Raw genomic sequence first — 23636 nt, 5'->3', positions numbered from 1 at the left:
ATGCCCTTTGTTTTGTGGGGGAAAGTGTAGCCAATCAAGGTCATGCCCCAGCCCTGCCAGTCCATCTTGCCTGGAAACCAAGAGACCAGACATCATTATTTGTTCCAAGAGTGTTTACTTGAATGACTACATGGTACCAGGCCCTGAGCCAGACATTAGAGAGACAGAGATGGAAATTGTGTGTCCTTGCCCTGCCTCTAGCACCTCATGTGAGCCTTTTCTAGGTCTCTTTCATTTGCCCATCTGAAAGTAAAGCGGGGTAGAGACCCGATTTGTAAGCAGCCTTATCTGTCAACATTGGGAACTCATCTATACAGGTTGCTCTCACCTTCCCCACATTTGTGCTTTCCCCCAGAAGAGCCCAGCCCCGCGTTGTACCTTGCTCCCTCCTCCCCTACAAATTCTGAGCAGATGTGCTCTAACACATCTCACTCTGTATGTGGCCAAGTATTAATATCCCCAAGAAGCAGCTTGAGAACCTCAGCTAGACAGAGGGAAAAAAGAATGAGAAAGAGGAGGAGGGGTATAGAGGGTACATTGGGGTACATGGCCATAGAGAGTACATTGGGAAAGGCCAGTGCATCCCACAGTGCATCAAAGACATTCCCTAAGCCCAACTCTGAAGACTGATATTAGTCAGTCTAATCAAGGACCCCAAACCAGAGTGGGATATGGGGAAGGAGACACAGTTTCACTAACCTTTCTGGACAAGGCTAAGGAATTAACATTTTCTTGCACTAGTAGGACACTTGATACTATCTTTGTATTTGGTATTCCTAGTAACCTTTTTAATTACATTCAAAGATATTTTTGAGAGCCTACATTCAAAGCCTCCTGTTGAGAATTATTGGCCTTTTCCAGTAGGACACTTATCACAAATTCAAGTGTATAGACAGTTTCATGATTTTTTAATGTGTTTCCTCCACTAGACTGTGAGTTCCATAAAGGCAGGAATGATGCCCATCTTCTTCCACACTGAATCCTCAACACATAGAACAGCACCTGGCAAACAATAATCACTTAAGTTACCAAAAAAAAATGATCCACGGGTCTGGGATCTGGAGACAATCTTTAATTCTGCAAAGGCTAGTGCACAGAACTAACTCTTTTAGCCTGAAACATAATAGATATTTAATAGACATTAACTTAATGAGAAGAATAATAACAGGAAACATAATAGTACTTATCGTGTGCCAGGCCCTGTGCTAAGTGCTTTACATTCACTCACTCAATCCTCAGAACAACCTGATGAAGTAGGTACTATTATTATCCCCATTTTACAGGTGGGGAAACCGAAGCACGGAGGTTCGCCAACTTGTAAGTGGAAGAGCTGAGACCTGAACGCCAACAATTTGGCTCTAAAGTCCATGCTCTTAACTGCTGGGTTGCCTTCCAACAACAGAGAGATGGCGTGATTCCCCCTAGTTTCTTGGGAGGAACTTGGTGGAACCTGGACTGGAAGCCAGGTCTGCATTCTATGCAGTGTTTCTCCCACTGATCGCTGGTACAGAGACCCTGGGAACAGAGGCGCAAGGAGGAATCTGAGAAGTCAAGATATTCACTCAGAAAAAAGGCTCTAGTCAACTAGGTAGCTCTCAGCGGAAGCCAGGCAGAGTCAAAGCACACCCACCAGGGCAGAAACAAGTGTGATCACCAGGTGCTTTTCCTTAAGCAGGGAAAAGTAGCAGACTCCTTTTCAGAGATCCTGTTTGAGGCCTAAGCCATTCCCTTTTCCTGCACTAATTTATCGGGGAACCCCTCCCACACACAGAGCTAGAACCACCCCAAGGCAAGGCAATTGAGTACCCATGGGGAAAGGATGCATGTTAGGGAAATGAATGTGTGTGTAGGATGTCAGGGTGGGGCAGAGAACAGGGAAGACTGGACAAAAGGTTAGGTCAAGACTAAAACCTCCAGCAGATAAAAGGACTCAGTAATGAGATTAAAGCAAAGCACCTATAATCAGCTCAGCTTTAGAGGCACTGGCCTTCTGTTTGGGCTTCCTGCCACAACAGAACAACACTATGGCCATGGCCTTCCTCTCCCGGCTGAATCTTCAGGAAATCCTCCAGACCCTCTCTGTTTTGCAGTGGGTGCCAGTCTACATCTTTTTAGGTGAGTGAACCCCAGGGCCTCAAGAGCACAGAGAATAGATGAAGAAAGAGAGCAGGAATCTCCAGATGATTGAGAGGGTTCTAAAGAGATCATTTGGTCGGTCTCCTCTCTCTGGGAAGGACTATGCCTCTCCACCCAGAGAGACGGCCATTGTTGAGTTCACTAAATATCTCTCCTCCCAACCGAGGAACACGAAGGCCAGGAGTGAAGCTGCAGCTGTTCTGGCTTAAAGTCCACCCCAGCCTTCTCTCAGGACCGCCCCTCTGTGAACTAGCTGTAAAGAGTCTTGTTTGGGGACAGGGGCAGAATTGGTACTGGGCAGATGTAAGGTGATTTTCTCTATTACTATGAGAGAATTATGGAAAAGCTGGGGGCTGCCTGAGTGACTCATTAGATGGAATTTTGAGAAGGGGCCAGTTCTTCAACAGACTCAAAAAATCACAGTCATCAGTGCTGGGCAAATGGGCTGAGAGTTCCAAGCCCTTCCCAGTCAGAAACCACGTCTCTGTGGGCAGCTGATTACGGGGCCGAGTTTGGAAACTGGGCATGGAGAAATTTCATCCTGAAGGATGGGACAGGATAGGAGGCTGCCCAGTCCAATTTATGGGAGGATATATGTCCCCATAGAGCAGAGGTTCCTAATTAGAGACTTACAGACACTAGTGCCTTCCAGGTCGCACTAGTGGTAAAGAACCCGCCTGCCAGTGCAGGAGAGTTAAGAGACACAGGTTCGATCCCTGGGTCAGAAAGATCCCCTGGAGAAGGAAATGGCAACCACTCCAGTATTCTTGCCTGGAGAATCCTATGGACAGAGGAACCTGGCAGGCTACAGTCCATGGGGTCGCAAAGAACTGGACACAGCTGAAGCAACTTAGCATGCACATAGACCTAGAATGAGACGGGGGAGGGACAATGTTGAATTTGGAAGGAAAAAATTACCTCTTTATTTTCACTAACTTCACATTGAATAGATGAATGTAGGCAGCAAACCACAATTTGTTGGTAACAGGCATCATAGAGATTTAAATTTCACATGCCAGTTGTTGTAGGCATCTCAAACGTTCATTTATGCTTGTTACCACTTCTGAATTCCAATAGTTATTGGAACTACCATTAGGTGTGGTTATCTACTGCATAAATCAAGAATTCATGTTACTGTACCACATTTTTTGCAATATTTTGATAACTGTGTTTTACTATGATGAGTTTCTTTTGTGAGTCTGTGTATTTTGTTTTGTGCATTTAAAAATAATATTCAGAAAAGTGATCTATAGGCTTCACCAGACTAACAAAGGAGTCCATGGCCACCCAAAGATGAAGACTTAGTGAGCCTTATTGAAACCAAATCATGCTAAGCCCTTAGCCTATCAATAACTTGACTCTAGTTGCATTAAGAGAAGGAAGTGATTTTTCTATAAATTTGTTTCTAGTGTTTCATTTTTTATTGTTGCTGTCCTTTGCATCTATGTTTAACTTTCTCCAAAAGACCCCTTAACAAGTTCCAGCCCTTAGTTAGGAAAGTGGGGGTCACCGGAATGTCCTAAGAGACTTGACATCGTGGTGGCATCTGTCATTTCAAGTCTGGACCCCAAAAAGAGTGGGCAAAGATGGGCAGAGAGAGCAAGGGAAAGAGGCCCAGAGAAGAGCTGTATGAGCTGAGCCTTTTAGGTGTGGGATCAGTCCTATCCTGGAAAACCTCTGTATGGTATTCTAACACAAGTGCCTAGATTGTTCTGGCTCTTCTGGAGAGAGCTTCTCAATATAATGTTCTCATTTTTCTCCCAGAAAATCATATTTCTTGAGTATTTTTTCTCTTTCTTCCTTTGCCCCTCTCAAAGGCCATGAGCTAGGATAAAGGGTATGTTCAGCACTGAATACATAAAGATCCACGACGATAAGGACCACCCCCTTCCTCCAATCTCACCAGCTTCCAGCCATCCTAGAAGAGCCATGGCACCTATGTGTCTTGGATGAAAAACTCTCTGTCCCATTTCATATGAGTGGAATCATGTACTATTTGTCCTTTTGTGATTGCCTTCTTTCACTTAACACAATGTTTTCAAGATTCATCCATGTTGTGACAGAATTCCCTCCCTTTTTAAAGCTGAATAATATTGTATTATATGTATATACCATTTTTTTGTTTATTCATTATCCATTAATGACTCTGGTTTTTTCTACCTCCTGGCTATTGTGAATAATGCTCTATGAACATGGGTGTTCAAATATCTCCTTGAGAGCCTGCTTTCAATTCTTTTGGCTATATACCCAGAAGTAGAATTGCTGGGTCATATGGTAATATCATTTTTTAAATTGTTGTGGAATTGTCATATTGTTTTCCACAGCAGCTACATCATTTCACATTTCCACCGACAGTGGGCATGAGTTTCAATTTTTCCACATCCTCACCAACACTAGTTTATTGTCTATTTTTTTTAGTAGCCGTCCTAATGAAATGAGAAGATATCTCATTGTGGTTTTGATTTGTATTTCCATAATGACTAGTGAACTTTAGCATCTTCTCATGTACTCAGTGGCCATTTGTCTTGACTTCTTTTAGATCGATTATCTTTCCACTTGTCTTCTGTTAGTTTAGGTTACTATACATCCTATTTCCCTTCTTCTAGTGATTATGCTAGAAATTACAACACAAATCCTGGATCTTGGAGGTTATCAAGGTAGCTAAAACATGTAACAGTGTATGATACCCACAGAGATACCTAAGACAGTCAAATCTGTCCAACAGTTACAGAGCAATTACAAAGTATAAGGTTTTGGCTGTCCTTGTGACACTACAACAATGAGTCCAGTATAGGCTCCTTCTATCTGGTAACAAAGAGAAAATAATCATTCATTCCACCATTCTACCATTCCAGGTGTCAGTGCTGAATACATAAGTGAATCATTACATTGTAAGATTGAGTGTGTTAAGTGAAATGAACAGACACAATGAAGCCACTAGAAAATATTACACAAGGTTAACAGGATCAGGGAAGGCAGGAAAGGGCAGCAATGTCGCAGTAAACAGGACATGGGTTCTGCAGTTTGTCAAACTTGGTTAACAACTAGCTGTGTGAATTTAGACAGGTACTGTAACCCTTCTAAGCCTCCATATCCCCATCCTCTCAAGGCTGGTTCACAATAAACGCTCCATACAAAAAAAGTGTCCTTCCTTCCTCCCTCCCTTCTTCCTTCCTAATTCCCTTCTGTCTTTTCCTTCTCACTCTTTCCTTCATTCTTTCTGTCTTGCTCAAAGCCGTCCTCAGCACTTCTCCTTCCTGAATGATGGTCAGAATCGTGACTGATTACTGGAAGTGGGGTGGGGGAGGAAGTAGGGAAGAGAGAACGAGAAAAGGCAGAGGGACAAGAAGGAGGAAAGAAGTGAGAAGAGAGGAAGGAAAAGATGGTCTGTGTTAGTATACTGTATTATATGGAATTTAGAAAGATGGTAATGATAACCCTGTATGCGAGACAGCAAAAGAGACACAGATGTATAGAACGGACTTTTGGACTCTGTGGGAGAGGGAGAGGGTGGGATGATTTGGGAGAATGGCATTGAAACATGTATACTATCATGTAAGAAATGAATCGCTAGTCTAGGTTCGATACAGGATACAGGATGCTTGGGGCTGGTGCACTGGGATGACCCAGAGAGATGATATGGGGAGGGTGGTGGGAGGGGGGTTCAGGGTTGGGAACTCATGTACATCTGTGGTGGATTCATGTCAATGTATGGCAAAACCAATACAGTATTGTAAAGCAAAATAAAGTTAAAAAAAAAAAAAAAAGATGGTCTGGGGGAATACAAATGTTCATGACCTTTGGAACTCAGCAATGCTCCTGAGAGCCTCTCTGAGGCCCAGCTTCCAGTTAAAGGATGGCTCTCCATCTGTCTCTCTTTTTCTGGACTTGTATCATCAGCTATCTAAACTATTGCAATATCCTCTTTCCTGGCCCTCTACTCTCCACCCTCTCCAATATATTCCACTGCTTACATCCAGAAGAGTCCTTCAAATGTGTCTTTGATTACAGCCCTCTACTGCTCAAAAATAGTCACTGATTTTCCCTTGCCTACTTGATGAAGTAAAAATGTGTCATCCAGGGCATTTGAGGACCTGCTCCACTCTCTGGTTTTAACTCTTTGCCAGCTCATTCCCCTACTTGAAGCTTGTATTCCAGGTATCTTTTCCCCAGAACAAATGGGAAGGATACTTACTCTCCCACTCCTTTACTTTTGCTCTATTTCCTCCACTTAAAAAATTTCCTGATCACCCTTCCTGGACTATCTATGGACAATCCCTTCTTTGAGATATTGCTCAAGTCATACCTTCCCTGCAACCCTTTCCTGGTAACCTGAGACTACATTGTCTCTGAAAATCTCTGCACTTTGTAAAAATTGGTTGAGTAGCAGCCTTCACTTTCATGCATTGGAGAAGGAAATGGCAACCCACTCCAGTGTTCTTGCCTGGAGAATCCCAGGGATGGAGGAATCTGGTGGGCTGCTGTCTATGGGGTCACACAGAGTCGGACACGACTGAAGTGACTTAGCAGCAGCGGCAGCAGCAGCAGCCTTTACACCCTTTGTCTCCTCTACCCAATAGGCTTCATGAAAACAGGAGTCATGCCTTGTCAATACTATATTTCTTGCAAGACCAGGCTTGACACAGTTGATTCTTCCACATTTCTTCTCCTCAGTAAAGACCTCTCCTCAGTAAAACAAGTCTACCTCTTGTTCTTTTCTCCCTCTCCTGGGAATCCTTTTTTTCATGGACCTGCCTCCTTTCTCTGGTTGCTGATACTACAAAAAATAGAACATAGTCTTGGGAGTCAAACAGACCAAGTCTGCCTTTTACTTATTATGTGACCCTGTGCAAGTAAGTCATTCACCCTCCACCATTGTAGAACAGAGCTCCCAAGACCACTCTGATAATCAAAGAAAACCCTCAACAGGTGTTCATTTTATTTTGGGGGGTTATAGGAATTGACATTACTTGGAGCCCAACTACTCCACCTCATAAGACATTTTTTAATGTTTTTATGTGTTTATTGGTCATTTTAAAATGTATTTATTTTTAATGGAAGGATAATTGCTTTATAATATTGTATTGGTTTCTGCCATATATCAATTTGATCAACAGAATAGTGACTACCACTTCTCAGACAAGCACCCTAGACTCTGATTTCATTGCACCTTCAAGAAGAATAATGAGTAACCAGATCCTAGAAAATGAAGCAAATAGAAATTTTGATACCTTCCCAGCATTTAAATAGGCCCCTTCAAGGCATCACTCCCTACTACCTCTTCTTCACTCCCCTGCATACAATCAACTGCCAAACCCTGAAAATTCTGCCTCCATAGTATCTTTCAAATTGATTTCAGAAATAGTAGCCTATTTCAGGTTCTCACTATCTCTCATCTAAGATACTGCAGCTCTTAGCTGACCTCCCTCCCTCAGTTTCTCCTGCTCCCACAGCAAACAATCTTTCTGACGGACAAATATGATCCTGCTCTTCCTCTGCTGAGAATCTGGGTTCTCATTCCCTTAAGCATCAGACCTGAGCTCCTCTGCTTCTTTCCCAACATCATCTGCTATTCCATGGTTTCCCATACCCCCTGTACTTTTGCAAGTTATGATGTTACTCACAGACCTTGAACTCTTCCATATCTAGGCCTTTGTTGGAGCTCTTCTTTGCTTGTGGAAGGCCCTTTTGCCACTAATCCATCTGTCAAAATCCTACTTTTCCTTCAAGATTCAATTTAAGTCGTACCTTCTGCAAGAAACCTTTCTAGGTTGCCCATAAACCTTTCTAGGTTGTAGTAAAGAATGGTTCTCATATAATGACATTTGAACCCTGACTGTATCATTCTCACCCTCTGGGATATATCTGTTATTTATGGTATCAATTTTCCCCTCTAGACTATGAGTTTCTGGAAGGCAGGAACTTTATTTTTATGTTTTAATATGACTTAAAATTAATCAAGCATATTTAAAGTGCTTAAAATAGTTTTTGGTTCTTAAAGACTCAACAAATGCTACCTATTTTTTCTCCCAAAGCATGGAGTGAAGATACATGACCTCTCTGAGCCTCAGTTTCTTCATATGTAAAATGGAGATAATAAAATTATCTACTTCTCAGGGTTGTGAGAGTATTAAATGAAATAACACACATTAGGCGCTGAACAGAGTGCTTGTTGACAATAAATGCTCCATACAAGGCATTGGTGACCATACTGACATTCTTTTCATCACTTCCATACTCTCCATCCTCCTCCTTCAGTGCCTCACACCTGCCCCCACTGCTTCTAGCACAGGGATTTCACGTGATGTGTGCTCAGTCTATGTGTGTTGAATCAAGTTATCTTCTTCACTCCCGTTGGTTCTTATACAAATCCAATATAGTAATTGTAAAGCCACAGAATTCATCTTTGACAAACCAGTTATGTTCTTGGATTTCTGAAGGCTTTGAGCCAACTGATTTAAAATCTTAGTTTTCATTTTATTCTGGAAATGACAGGCTTCCATAACCTTACACACTCATGCACACCCTGGAACATCAGAAGCTCCTTTCCTAATTTAGAACAAGGGCACTGGTGGTTTCTCTCCCGGTTAACATTCACTTGCTACTAGGAGAATTTTGGAATCAAACTTCCATGCACTTCAATTGAATGTTACAAATATATTTATCACGAGTCATCTCCCTGTGCTTGGCACGGTGCTAAAGGCTGTTTTCAAAAAGCTTACTGTCTAGTAGGCAGAGGGCCTACTGTGTGGTAAGTTGCTAACCAAACAAACAGCAAATGAAACAAGGAACAGCATCACCAAAGACATGGAGATGTGAAATTGCATGGTGGGTTGAGGGAATGGAGAGTAGACTAAGGTGGTTGAACCTCTGTTTCCCATTCTTCAGTCATTTGCATCCCACCTTCTGGTTCTTTCCACAGCTGAGTACCACCTATTCTATTATTACTTAATATTTTCCCCAAACTGACTCACTCCTATAACCTAAATTAATATATTTTAATAGGAAACTTTATACCACTACTATTAACTCACTTTGATTCACTACATATTAAAATAACTTTCCATCTATGAACCACTTCAGATCACCCCATGTCCCTACAAGTTGTTTGGGGACCACATGCTAGATCATATGGGGTATGAGTCCTGGTGCTGAGAGATGAGGCTAGGAAGGTGAGTGGGGCCGGTCCATGGAGGGCCTTAAATGCCTGACTAACATGTTCAGACTTTATCCTGTTAGCAATGGGACAGTACTGAAGGTTTCATAGGAGGCAAACAACACTACAACTGTGCTTAGTTAAAAATAAATCTGGCAGAAGCATGGGAAACAGAGTAGGGGGAAGAGATCAGCAGGCAAGAATAGACAAAAGACTGCAGTCTAGACCAGAGGAGATCAAGTTCTGGACCACGGCAGTAGCAATGGAGACAAAGGCAGAAGGATGAATGGGAGAGATTTTCTTTTTCTTTTTGGAAAGGGAGAGAAGTTGAAGATATCTCCAAAATGTTGAAACTGACATTTATCCTGAGGCCTGAAATATGAATAAGAACTAGCCAGGCAAAAAGCTGAGGGAAGAGTCTTCCAGGCAAAAGGGACAACATGCACAGAAGCCTGGAGGATGGAGAACAGAATAGGTAGAAGAAATCTACAATAGAACAGTATGGTGGCATGCAGAGCGCAAGGGGGTGGCCAGGCGCTCCCTCACAGAGGACCTTCAGAACCAAGGTTACAAGACTGGACTTGATCCTAAGAGTCACCAGAAGCCATGTGAGTTATTGAATTATTAAATTACCACCAACCCCATCAGTTCTCATATTTATCATCACTTTTGATCCATTAAGTAATCGCTGAGCCGCAGAAATGTCTCTTTCACAAAACAGCCATGTTCTTGGTTATATGCTGTAGAAGGACAGAGATCTGCATTTAGCCTTCTGGTTGCATCATGACTCAAATGGATGCAGGGAACCTATTAGAAGACATTGGCAGTTGGCTTAGAAAGAGAGGTGGTAACTTGGACTGGTGGTAGCATGGAGGTATGAAACAGAATAATTTGAAAGACGTTTGAAGGACAGAACTGACAGAAAGTAATAATTGACTAAAGGAAAGCAATGATTCGAGCTCGGTAGTTAAGAGTACAGTCTCCTGGTCTTAGTGTTGAGATGGAGGCCTTTGGGAGAGCTCAGTCTCTGGAGGAAGAGTGTGAGTTCTCAACTCTGGCTCACCCACCAGCTAGCTGTGTGACCTTAAGTAGTTATTGAACCTCTCTGAACCTGGGTCCCTAGTCCACAAAATGAGAATGCTTATTGTCCTGATGGGGTCTTTATGAAGATTAAATAAAATACGCATGTACAATACTTAGCTTTACACAATGAGTATACAATAAATGTTGCTGTTACTATATGGGAAAGTTAGTAAGAAAGGTGAATCAGAGATGATTTGAAGAAAGGACCCACTTAGATTCATACGGGTACCATCTTTAACCAAAGCTAGTAATCTTTAGTAATTTGAGGCTCCACATGTTTAGCTTTTTAAAGTCACAACCAAGGTAAAGTAGATGGTAAAAGGGTCAATTCACCAAGAAGACTTAACTATCCTAAATGTGTATGTACCTATCAATGGAGCTTCAAAGTGAAAACTTCTGAAACTGAAAAAATAAATAAACAAGTTAACAATTATATTTGATGACTTCTTTGAAAACTACAAACAACCAAAACTCACCCAAAATGAAATAGGTAACCTATAACTACTAATTAAATTAAATTTTAAATTTGGAACATTGTAAACTTCCAAAACAGACATCTGCAGACCTAGATGGTTTCAGTGGCATATTCTTTCAAACATTTTAAAGATGGTATATCACAAATTCTACATCATCTTTTCCAGAAAATCAAAGAGGGAGGAACACTTAACAACTCATTTATGAGGCCAGACCCTGATGCCAAAACCAGACAAAACAATACAAAAAAGAAAACTACAGACCAATATCCCTCATGAATATAGATGCAAAAATCCTCAATAAAATACTAGCAAATCAAATTCAGCAATATATTACAAAGAGTAATATACCATGACCAAGTAGGCTTTATTCCAGGAATGCAAATGTAAATATTTGAAAAACAATATTAACCATATTAACCACCTAAGGGAGAAAAATACACAATTATATCAATTGTTGTAGAAAAAGCATTTGAAAAATTTTTTTTTTCTTAATCAAATTTGCTATCTTGGATTTAAGCAAAAAAGAAAAAGAGAAGGCACTTGACAAACTTTAATCCATGACAAAATCTCCCAGCAAACTAGGAATAGAAGGCAACTTTCTCAACTTGATAAACAGCATCTATAAAAGAAAAAAAAAACACCTGCAGCTACTTAATGGTGAAAAACTGAAAGCTTTCTCCCTAAGATGGGGAGCAAAGCAAGGATGTCCACAGTCACCATTTGTATTCAACATCATGCTAAAAGTCCTAGCAATAAAGCAAGAAGAAAAAGAAACAAAAGCATACAGATTGAAAAGTAAGAAATAAACTGTACTAATTAACAGATGACATGATCATCTGTGTAGAAAATCCCATTCAATTACATATTTCTAAGTCTATTTTAAAAATATACTAAAAAATATCCCTCTACGAACTAACAAATGAGGTTAACAAAGTCCCAGGTCACAAGATCTCACATAAAAGTCAACCATGTTTCTATATACTAGCAGAGAATGATTGAAAATAAAAATTTAAAAACAATACCATTTAAACGCCTTCAAAAATAAAATACTTATGAATATATTTAATAAAACCTGTACAGCATCTGTAGGCTGAAAACTATAACATGCTAATAAAATTAAAGACCTAAATGGAGACGTACTGTGTTCATGGACTGGAAAACTCAAAAGATGTCTGCTGCTGCTGCTAAGTCACTTCAGTCGTGTCCGACTCTGTGCAACCCCATAGACAGCAGCCCACCAGGCTCCCCCATCCCTGGGCTTCTCCAGGCAAGAATACTGGAGTGGGTAGCCATTTCCTTCTCCAATGCATGAAAGTGAAAAATGAAAGTGAAGTCGCTCAGTCATATCCGACCCTCAGCAATCCCATGGACTTAAGCCTTCCACGCTCCTCCATCCATGGGATTTTCCAGGCAAGAGTACTGGAGTGGGGTGCCATTGCCTTCTCCGTCAAAGATGTCAGTTCTTCCCAAAACTGATCTATAAATGTAACACAGCTCAAATAAAAATCCCAACAGAGTGCATTTGATAACAGTTTTTCCTAAATACTAAAACTAAATATCCCAAATTTGATAATGGCACTGTGAGTGCCTTAATTTTTAGAAAATACACAGTTACTTAGGAGCAAAGCACTGTGATCTCTGCAATGGACTATAAATACAAACATATATTTATATACTTATATTTAGGAATAAGTCAAATGCAAAATGCTAACAATAAAGAGAGCTAGATGAAGCTTATGTGGGATTTTATTAAAATATTCTTGCAAATTTTCTATTTAAGTCTTTTTCAAAATAAAAAGTTTAATTTGAAAAGCCTCATCAGGTGTTTTTATAAACATCAATGAGATGATTGTAAAATTTATATAGAAAAACAAAAGAACTACAATATCTAAAACCATTTTGAAAAAAAGAATAGTTAGAGGATCACACTATCTGGTTTTTAGCCTTAGTGGAAAACTATAGTAATCAAGACAGTGATGTATTTGTGAAGAGATAAGCACATGGATCAATGGAACAGAACAGAGTCCAAAAAAAAAAAACAACAGAAAAAAAAATGAAAAGAAGAATAGAGTCTAGACAGACCTGCACAAACATGGCCAATTGATATTTGACAAACATGCAAAAGCAATTAAACGGAGGAAAGATAGTATTTTCAACAATGTTGGGACAATTGGTTATCCATATGTAGTAAATGGATCTTGACCAAAACCTCACACCTTATTATAAGATTAACTCAAAATGGATCACAGATCTAAAAAGTAAAACATAAAACTTGTAGTAAAAACGTAAGAGAAAACCTTCATGAGGTTAAGTAAAGAGTTCTTAGATTTAATATCAAAAGCACAATCTGTAAAAGAAAAATAAATAATAAATTGGACTTCATCAAAATTAAAAGTTTTTGCTCTAAGAAAGACTCTGTTAACAGAATAAAAAGATAAACACAGGGAATTTCCTGGCATCCCAGTGCTTAGGACTCTGTGCTTCACTGAGGACCTGAGTTCAATCCCTGGTCTGGGAACTAAGATCTCACAAGCCTTGTTGCATGGCCAAAAAAAAATTTTTTTTAAGATAAACACAAACTGGAGAAAATGTTTGCAAATCACATATCTGATAAAAGACTTGTATCCAAATAAAAGAAATTGTATCCAGATTGTATATAGAAACTCACAAAGAAAACAAACAACCCAGTTGAAAAATGAGCCAAATATTTTAATAGATACTGCACCAAAATGGATATACAAAAGACAGGTAAACACATAAAAAACTGTTAAGCATGATTAGGTATAAGAGAAATGATATAAAAACGATGATGAGATACCATGCTACATATCTATTAGAATGGTTTAGCCATCTTCAGTACAAACTAAATTAAGAGCCTGCCTTATGTGAACTTCTTCCTTGATAATCCACTCCAAAACTACTCACTTGAACATAGGTAAGATGTTGGAAGCATCTCTGTGTCAAGGCCATAATGTCTAAGATAGTGCCACACATACACATACACAAATGTGTCCTTTATTCTTGCCTCAGACACCCTTGCTTTCTTTCATGGAACTCCTTGTTTCACAAAGTCAAGCCCTTCCATGTTTGGCCTGTGTTTCTCCTATCTCTTTACATCTCCCTTTTGTCACCATAAGTGACACCGATGATATTCAAACAAGTTGGGTCTGGCAAGATTGCCCTCAAAGGATACTTATGGTCCTCTGAGGTGCCACATCTGCAATTCTAACATTTCACAAGGGGAGTGATGTTTATTGAGATATGGCTCTCAGTTCAGTTCAGTCGCTCAGTCGTGTCTGACTCTTTGCGACTCCATGGACTGCAGCACGCCATGCATCCTTGTCCATCACCAACTCCCAGACTTTACTCAAACTCATGTCCATTGAGTCTGTGATGCCATCCAACCATCTCATCCTCTGTCGTCCACTTCTCTTGCCTTCAATCTTTCCCAGCATCAGGGTCTTTTCAAATGAGTCAGTTCTTCACAACAGGTGGCCAAAGTATTGGAGTTTCAGCTTCAGCATCAGTGCTTCCAATTGATTTCCTTGAGGATGGACTGGTTGGAACTCCTTGCAGTCCAAGGAACTCTCAAGAGTCTTCTCCAACACCACAGTTCAAAAGCATCAATTCTTCAGCACTCAGTTTTCTTTATAGTCCAACTCTCACATCCATACATGACTACTGGAAAAACTAAAGCCTTGACTAGATGGACCTATGTTGGCAAAGTAATGTCTCTGCTTTTGAATATGCTGTCTAGGTTGGTCATAACTTTTCTTCCAAGGAGCAAGCGTCTTTTAATTTCATGGCTGCAATCACCATCTCCAGTGATTTTGGAGCCCCCAAAATAAATTCTGTCACTATTTCCACTGTTTCCCCATCTATTTGCCATGAAGTGATGGGACTGGATTCCATGATCTTAGTTTTCTGAATGTTGAGTTTTAAGCCAACTTTTTCACTCTCCTCTTTCACTTTCATCAAAAGTCTCTTTAGATCTTCACTTTCTGCCATAAGGGTGGTGTTATCTGCATATCTGAGGTTATTGATATTTCTCCTGGCAATCTTGATTCCAGCTTCTGCTTCATCCAGCCCAGCATTTCTCATGATGTACTCTGCATAGAAGTTAAATAAGCAGGGTGACAATATACAGCCTTGATGTACTCTTTCCCTATTTGGAACCAGTCTATTGTTCCATGTCCAGTTCTAACTCTTGCTTCCTGACCTGCATACAGATTTCTCAAGAGGCAGGTCAGGTGGTCTGGTAGTCCCATCTCTTTATGAATTTTCCACAGTTTGTTGTGATCCACAGTCAAAGGCTTTGGCATAGTCAATCAAGCAGAAGTAGATGTTTTTCTAGAACTCTCTTGCTTTTTTGATGATCCAGTGGATGTTGGCAATTTGATCTCTGGTTCCTCTGCCTTTTCTAAATCCGGCTTGAACATCTGGAAGGTCACAGTTCACAGACTGTTGAAGCCTGGCTTGGAGAATTTTGAGCATTACTTTACTAGCATGTGAGATGAGTGCAATTGTGCAATAGTTTGAGCATTCTTTGGCATTGCCTTTCTTTGGGATAGGAATGAAAACTCCAGTCCTCTTCCAGTCCTGTGGCCACTGCTGAGTTTTCCAAATTTGCCGGCATATTGAGTGCAACATTTTCACAGCATCATCTTTTAGGATTTGAAATAGCTCAACTGGAATAGACCAGTTCAGTAGACTACTTTTAGGACTGATGGATTACTGAAAATGATTAGATATAAGGCATGAAATTAACCCATCTATACTTTCAAAACAACATTGGATTTAAACAACACAAATGCTGACTAAACACTAATCATTTAAGTTTACCTAATATTTAAAAGAGAAAACATTTCTTCATCTTTCAGTCAATCTATAGATATTTGTTGAATACTTACTGCATGCAAAGCACTCTTCTAATTGCTGGTGATACAAACTAAATTTATTAAAAGTAAGATATAAAAGAAATTATATACTTAGGCTCCCTTTAATTAATAATGATTCATATTTAATTTTATCTGAGTTTTCTTCTGAGGCTTACCCAGCAAATTTACTCTCATCTTTTACGAGGGTCAGAGGTAGCAAGATTTTTATCCATGGCAAGCTTCCCATAAAATTCCTCCCCCTACTATTTCTTATTTAATTAGCATGCTTACAACAGCTATCTCAGCCAGATCTTATAAGGGGAATTCAGCCTATCACTAAGATTTCTTCTACCCCACAACATGACTTTTTTTTGAAATGCCCATTCCATCTTTTTCTTGTTATTTCCATCAGAATCCAAGATCCATATCTGCTGTTTGGTAACTCTTGAGTTTCTTCCCCTTCTCTGAAACTTTTTATCTACTGTGATATGGTTATCTGGTCAACGGAGTGATTCCTTTAGCCGGATTTTTTTTTAATTCACAATATGGGTATGAGCCCCTCTGTCTCATGGATGCAGATTTTAAAATGGAATTCAACTCCCACGGCTGTAAGATGTATCACATTCACATTTCACAATCTGCTGTGACCCTTTGCTAACAGAGATGATTTTTCCCCCTTCTGAACTTTTGACCCATTTTGAATGGGATGAAATTGAACACAGTAAAGCAGTTTCTAATATGTATTTTCCTCTCAGCATCAAACAGTCTGTACAGTGCAGGTAGCCCCTCTCCATTGGAATGTGCTGACAGAGCAGTGTGACAAAGGAAGGAGGGTTGAGGAGGACTTCCTGAGGTCTCAGAATGGGGATGTCAGCCATTGGCACAAGATGCTGTTCCTTTCAGTTGCCAAGAAGTGCTGTCCTTTGACCCCAGATGAGGACCTACTCTGAGAATGCCATGGTTCTGCCATTTCCTCAGTTAAGATCGCAGCCATCAAGGGGGCCCAGATTCAGGGACTCAGAGGTCATCCTGGACCGCAGCAGAGCTAAGAGGGAGATGGGGGGTGGAGGGGATGAGGGAAAAACAGTCTCACACTGGCCTTGACCTGCTTTTTCACTACAGAGCAGAGACTGGGGTAATGAGATGTGTATTAAACTTGAAGGGAACTAAAGGGCATGAACGCCTTGTGTCCCCTCAGGAGCTATTCCTATTATCCTTATACCCTACTTTCTGGTGTTCACTAAGTTCTGGATGGTGTCTGTGCTCGCCTTAGCCTGGCTCGCCTATGACTGGAACACCCACAGTCAAGGTAAGAAACAGGGGAAGAGCAGTGATCCCTGTCTGTGCCAAGGAGGGAACCACAGGGATGGAGTGAGGGTGGAAGGGAAGAGTGAGAGAGGCAGAGGGAGAAGAGGTAAGGAGAAGAAAGAAGGGGAAATGGAAAGGAGGGCAGGGAGTGGAAGTGAGGGAGAGAGGAGGAAGGGCAAAGGAGAGAGGGAAGAGAAGAGAGACAGGGGTGCAAAGCTCAGCAGGAACAGAGGGCTCGGCCAGGCTGCCCAGGAAGAATTAAGAGGCTGGTTTCTGAGCGGGTGCTCCCAGCCTCATGTTATTTCTCTCTCATCTTTCTGGCAGCTCCAGAACAGCAGGGGCTGCCTGTGTCTTCTTGGGGATTGGATTCAGGGATAGACCTTATAGCTCTATGTCCAAGAAACATGGAAATGTGAGAAGGAACCCCCTCCTGTGACCCGAGGACATTAGGAAGATCCCTCCACCTCCAGAAGAAGTAGAGGGATTGGCAAGACCTCACCCACTCTTCCCTTCCCTCTGTACTTGCAGGTGGTAGACGTTCAGCTTGGGTACGAAACTGGACAATCTGGAAATATTTCAAAAATTACTTCCCAGTAATGGTAATGACCCTTCCTCTGAAGGGCCTCATTCCCTGTTGCCCAGATTCTCCCTCCGCACTCAGCCCCATATTTTCAAAGGCTTTTGTGGCCAACAGTGGAGGTCAAAGCCCAGAGGCATAATATAGAGTATGGTCCCAAGATGGATGGGCAGGTGGGGAAATGAATGAATAGCACCTTGCCTCACAGTGGCAAACTCAGGTCAGCCTCACTGAGCATCATAACCCCTGGCAATTCTATGAGAGTGACAATATCCCAGTGAATAGGGATTAGGGGCTCCCCAAGGAAACACAGGCTACCTGCTGGCCTCTGAGTCCACATGTCCTCTCTTCCTTCTATCTACTGCTCTGACTCAATCTCCCACTAACAGCTGGTGAAGACTCATGACCTCTCTCCCAGACACAACTATATCATTGCCAGCCACCCCCATGGCATACTCCCTTATGGTATCTTCATCAACTTTGCCACTGAGACCACTGGCTTTGCTCGGATTTTCCCAGCCATCACTCCTTATATAGCGACCTTGGAAGGGATCTTCTGGATCCCGATTGTGCGAGAATATGTGATGTCAATGGGTGAGTATAAGAGATCATTCCATTCTCTGACCTACCTTGGGGCTCCAACTTTAATAAGCCTTGACAGTCAGTCCAGTACTCGCTCCCTGCTGGAAGAACACTTAGTAGAAAATGAGTCCCGAGCACACTGGGCCAGTGACAGGAATATGTGGCTGAGCCTCAGGTTTAATCTGGGAGGCAGGGTTTGATTAGGTAGGAGGGTAAGTTATAGGCATTCATAAGAGTTGCCAAAAATCCTTTCAGAGGAGGAAGCAGAAGCCTGGGGTTCGGGATCAAAGCCAAAGTGGAAAGGAAAAGGCAAAAGTCAAATATCAAAACCAAATGTAGGGAAAATCAGGCATGAATGGAACAGCTCAGATATACTTTGCTAGACTGTTTCTGGGATGTCAATTGGCTTCTTTGGAGCAGTCATTTATGTAGCAGGTCTCATCCAGGAGCAACTCAAAAACATTTTTGAGACTTTCACACTAGCTGGTACCCTCCTGGCCCATGACCTTCATTTCCTGAGAACCCCTTCGAATTTGTATAAGATATCAAGGGATAAAAGGATAGGCATCCATCAGAATCCAGGGCAACTTTCTCATGCCAGGCTTCAAGCCAGGGTATTGTGCCAAATGTCCTTCTCTGTGGGTGAATATCCATCCTCTGGACACCAGAAAACAACAGAAGCCAAACAAAAAGGTAAGATACATTTATATCTGGAGGGGCCAGGTGGGACCACTGGAGTCCCAGGGGATAATTCTGCTCACCTCTCAGGTTGGCATGAATCTGGATTTTAAGGACTGTGGCCTGGAGCCAATGTCTGCCATCCCAGGAGAGAACAGAAAGTAAGCACAGGGCAGAGATGGGAAGCAGAGGTGAGGAAAGACTCTGTAACTGTTGTTGAGCAACAGGATGTCATCCTCATTCCATAGTTCATCTACATGCCAGTTTGGCTTGGACGGGATCCTGGGTCTGCCTACTCTCTAGAAACCCCAGGGAATGGCTTACCTTTACCACGTTACTCTAAGAAGGAAGTAGTTTGGTGGTGGCCATTCCTGATTACCCTCAGGAAAGAGAACTCTAGAGTCTCAAGTGACATCAGCCTGGGGAGAGTGGGAGACCAGTGTGGTTCTCGGGGTAGAGAAGAAAGGATGGGCTTACAAGCTATAGAGCTAAGAGAAAGCAGACAGAAGAACTCAATGTAGCTCCCACTGAAGTAGCACAGAGCCCCAAGGCAAGCAGCTGGCCCTAAGGACCGACCTCAGGCTAGGGCTAACCCAAGATGTGGAGGGCAGGTCAAAGACAGAAGATTGGAAACAATCATAGCCAGGAGACAGAAGAACTGTTTCGAGCAGGAAGAGCCCCAAGGAACACCTTACCCCTCCTCAAGCACCACACTGGTATGTCATTTGGCTCTTTGGTTTTGCAGGTGTGTGCCCAGTGAGTGAGTCGGCCTTGAAGTATTTGCTGACCCAGAAAGGCTCAGGCAATGCTGTGGTTATTGTGGTGGGTGGAGCTGCTGAAGCCCTCTTGTGTCACCCAGGAGCCTCTACTGTCTTCCTTAAACAGCGTAAAGGTTTTGTGAAGGTGGCACTGAAGACAGGGTGGGTCCCCAGGTTCTAGTGCCCTATCGTCAGGTACTCTGTAGCACCTCTCCAAAATGGTGCCCTCTCTTGGAAATGTGTTAGAAGGGGCTCCCTCTTCACCCTCATTGCTTTTTTCTACTCCCTCACACTGTGCCTTAAGGGTGTTTGGGCCTTCAGACACATTCTGATGGGTTGTTAAAACTTGAAGTTGGAGAAAGAACAGTAAAAGACCTTTATCTTCTGCACATTACCTGGTAGGCTGGAGGGTCTGGGGAAGTGTGACTTTAGACTATATCACCCATGCACTGTGAGGCCCAGAGAAACTATCCAGGGGAAGGAAGGCACTGAACTTGATGCTGTGGGGTTTGCAAAGATGCAGAAGATATGGATACAGCCCCCAAACAGCACATAATCTGGTTTGAAAAGTAGAAGGCAGTTATTGAACAGCTATTTTGTGTTAGGCATAGTACTAAGCATTGAGGATGTAAAAATAAATAAGACTTGGTCCTTGCCTTAAAGGTCTCATGGTCCAATGGAAAACAGACATAGTCATGTATAATTACATAATATATCCAGAAGTCAACCCCTTAGTATCTCAACTATCACCCCCTGGTTTTCCACCCCATCGTCTCTCCCCTGGATTATTGCAAGTCTCCTAAGAGCTCTCCCTGCTTCTGTCCTTGCCTCCCTCACATTCCAGAGTCTGTTCTCAACTGTGGCCAGCATGATCCTATCCACCACGAGTCAGATGAGATCATGTCACTACTCCAAGTGCTCCAATGGCTCCCATTTCACTCTGAGCAAAACCAAAGTCTTTAAAGGGCCTGCAAGACCCTAAATGATCTGGTCCTTAGCCACATCTTTGATCTGTTCACCCACTGCTATCCCCCTTGCTCCCTCCATTAGAGCTGTTCCTTGCTGTTCCTCAAACAAGCCACATGCTCCTCTCTTAGGGTCTTTGCTCTAGCTGTTTCCCCTGTCTAGGACATTATTCCTCTGTTTGGCTCATTCTTTTACCTCCTTCAGGTCTTTGCTCAAATGTCTATTCTCAATAAGGTCTATCCTGATCATGCTGCTCTGTTTTTTTCCATTGTACGTATTATCTTCTCATATGTCATCAGTTTTATTTCTTTACATATATGGCTTTTTATTTGTTCATTATTATTTATTGTCTGTCTTCCCTTAATAAAAGATAAGTTCCATGAGGACAGAGATTATTTTTTTAATCCATTGTGTTCACTTATGTATCCTGAGGGCTTGAAAAAAACACTGGCACACAGAAGGAACTAAATAAATATTTATTGAATGAAAGATGTGTCATGATGGACATATGTACAAAGCACTATGAGAGCACCAATTGATGGAAAGTCTTTCACCCAAAGTAGAAGTTTCATAAGTGGGTGACATCTGAATTGTGAATTGAAATATTAGTAGGGGTTGTCAGTCCGACCAAAGGGGAGAAAAAACTCTGGTATTTAGCAAGGACCTATGACAATATGTCAGGCACTATGCCAGGCCCTAGGAGTTCAGAGATCAATAAGACATTTTCAAATGGCTTGCTGTCTACTGGGAGTCAGCCAGGAAGGAGTACAGAGTTGGGGTAGTGTTAGTATAGCAAAGAAGCAAGCACTAGATGCAGGGGTTGGGGGTGGGAGAAGTTGGAGGAGGTCAAAGAACTGGAGGTCCTTCAAGGGGATGAAACTAGAGCTGAGTAGTGAAGGGTGAAATAGAATAAGCCACGTGAAGACAGGGGGAAGGCATTTTTGGCAGAGGGAGCGGGATGTACAAAGACGCATAGACGAGTGCGAACTTAGCATACTTAGTATGGCTAAGCAGACTGTGACAAAGGGTTGGGGAGAGAAGAAGCTAGCCAGGTAGGCAAGGCTGGAGCATGAAGGCCATGCTGAGTGCCTGGTACAAAGTGAGGAGCTCTGGGAAGAGTTTTCAAGAGAGGAGTGACGTGTCCAGACACACAGTTTAGGAAGATCCTCTGGATGTGTACAATTTAGGCAATTAGATTTCCTGAGATTAGTGATTCATTTCCTCCAATCACAGGACAAAGTGCAGCAACTCCCCTCAAAATGTTCAGTTGGAGGGAGGTGGAGCATAGCAAGGATAATACACAAGGCTGGAGATGCTTGGGTGCTTGGACTCTTGTCCTATAATGGGGCCATTGTAAAGCTTTCCTACCTTGGAGAGGGTTTCACTGTGGGGAGCTTCCTAGAAGAACTCACACTTCTGCCTGTCTCTTTGCAGAGCATACCTTGTCCCTTCCTATTCCTTTGGACAGAATGAAGTTCACAATCAAGAGACCTTCCCTGAGGGCACGTGGAAAAGGTTCTGCCAAAAAACCTTCCAGAACACATTCAAAAAAATCTTGGGACTAAATTTCTGTACCTTCCATGGCCGGGGCCTCATTCGAGGATCCTGGGGATTCCTGCCTTTCAATCATCCCATTACCACAGTTGGTAAGCTTTCCAGCATCTTTGGACCACCCTGGTCCTTGATTCCCCCCATCCAGCCCTCAAGTCCCAGGGGGCCTGGCACACAGCTGGGATGGGCAATGGGAATTCCGGTGGTTGTGGTTGAGAGTAGGGTAGGGAGGACAACTACGCAGATAAGAGCTGCGGCAGGAGGGACAGGAGGGACAGAGTTCAACTGATGCCATGAGGGCATCATTATTCACACACGTGCTTTCAGCAGTCTCCTAAGTTTACTCTCATTCTCTTAAGCATGCATGAGATTAGGTATTTGGAGAACATGGGACAGGGTGGGGTTGGAGCAGGGAGAAAGAATAAAGGAGGTAGAGGGGACCAAGATACCGAGTATCAGTATGTAACTTCCTCTGAGGGACGGTAGTTTGAGTTGAGGGGGAAGGTCTGATGCTTGTCTCTTCTCCTGCCCCACAGTTGGGGAGCCCCTGCCAATTCCCAGGATAAAGAAGCCAAACAAGGAGACAGTGGACAAGTACCATGCACTCTACATCAATGCCCTTCGGAAGCTGTTTGATGAGCACAAAGTTCAGTATGGTCTGTCTGAGACCCAGGAGCTGACAATCGTCTAACAGGAGTTGGATTTCCCCATTATTGAACTCCCAAAGCATTGAGGGATCCAAGAAGGGCCACAAGGAAAGGAGAATCTGGGAAAAGGGGAGGATCTCGGGGTTGAATGATGAGGCCAGCCAAGCCAGAAAGTACTTAATGAGTCAGTCTGAGGAAGGAACCAGAGTTATGGGGAAGACTGGGCAACAACCCAGTTTAGCAAGCAGTCTCTTGTGAGTACACAGAGTCTTGTAAGTCTCTGTGTGCCAGTTATTTTGGCTTCCTAATTCCAACCAACTCTGATCAGAGGAATAAGAAGCCAAAGAATACCATGCCCTTCCTCCTCAGCCTTAATAACACCACACCATCACTGTTTAGGTTGAGGCTTAGAAGCTTTTTTTTTTTTTAGATTTTTACTTTTATTTTCATTAATTAAAAACCATCTCATTTATGTCAATAAATACTTTTCCCCATCATTGTCGATCTTGTTTCCTATTTTTATGTTTGGCTATTTTGTATTTGTCTGTGAATTTTAAACATATACATATACATTTATATGCCAATAGTTTTGTCATTGTTTTAGTTAAAATAAGGATGATGGGATCATATGAAGAATACTTTTCTGAAACTTGCATTTGTCCTCCATGATATTTTGTGGAAACCCACTGAGAAACCTTCTTAAGAACAGGGATGGTTTGTTTCCTTTTAGGCCCTTTCCTTACAATTTAGGGGCTACCACAAGGTAAACCGGTGACCTGAGCTGTGAGTTCCTAATCCAAGCAGGCATGATTCCCTCAGCTATGATACATTTCTACACTGG

At 42.1% G+C, this 23636-nt stretch overlaps 1 protein-coding gene across 1 annotated transcript; it reads left to right on the top strand.

The window, feature by feature from the left end:
* The first annotated feature begins 1887 nt into the window (after window positions 1-1887).
* DGAT2L6 (diacylglycerol O-acyltransferase 2 like 6) lies at window positions 1888-22839 on the top strand. The gene is made up of 7 exons (XM_040265751.1): window positions 1888-2115; window positions 16927-17037; window positions 17565-17635; window positions 18003-18207; window positions 19619-19793; window positions 22032-22243; window positions 22685-22839. Exons 1-7 carry the CDS (start codon window positions 2025-2027, stop codon window positions 22837-22839), a joined length of 1020 nt encoding a protein of 339 aa, XP_040121685.1. The 5' UTR covers window positions 1888-2024.
* The last annotated feature ends 797 nt before the right edge of the window (window positions 22840-23636 follow it).

Source organism: Oryx dammah, unplaced genomic scaffold (assembly GCF_014754425.2).
Source record: "Oryx dammah isolate SB20612 unplaced genomic scaffold, SCBI_Odam_1.1 HiC_scaffold_23, whole genome shotgun sequence".
Taxonomy (NCBI): Eukaryota; Metazoa; Chordata; class Mammalia; order Artiodactyla; family Bovidae; genus Oryx; species Oryx dammah.
This window is presented reverse-complemented; position numbering and strand designations above follow the sequence as displayed.

Excerpts from the sequence above, each read along its gene's own strand:
- DGAT2L6 (XM_040265751.1), top strand. The coding sequence starts at position 2,025 with ATGGCCATGGCCTTCCTCTCCCGGCTGAATCTTCAGGAAATCCTCCAG. Across the intron at positions 17,636-18,002 it reads AAAATTACTTCCCAGTAATG|CTGGTGAAGACTCATGACCT; the intron begins GTAATGACCCTT and ends TCCCACTAACAG. Across the intron at positions 19,794-22,031 it reads AAGGTGGCACTGAAGACAGG|AGCATACCTTGTCCCTTCCT; the intron begins GTGGGTCCCCAG and ends GTCTCTTTGCAG.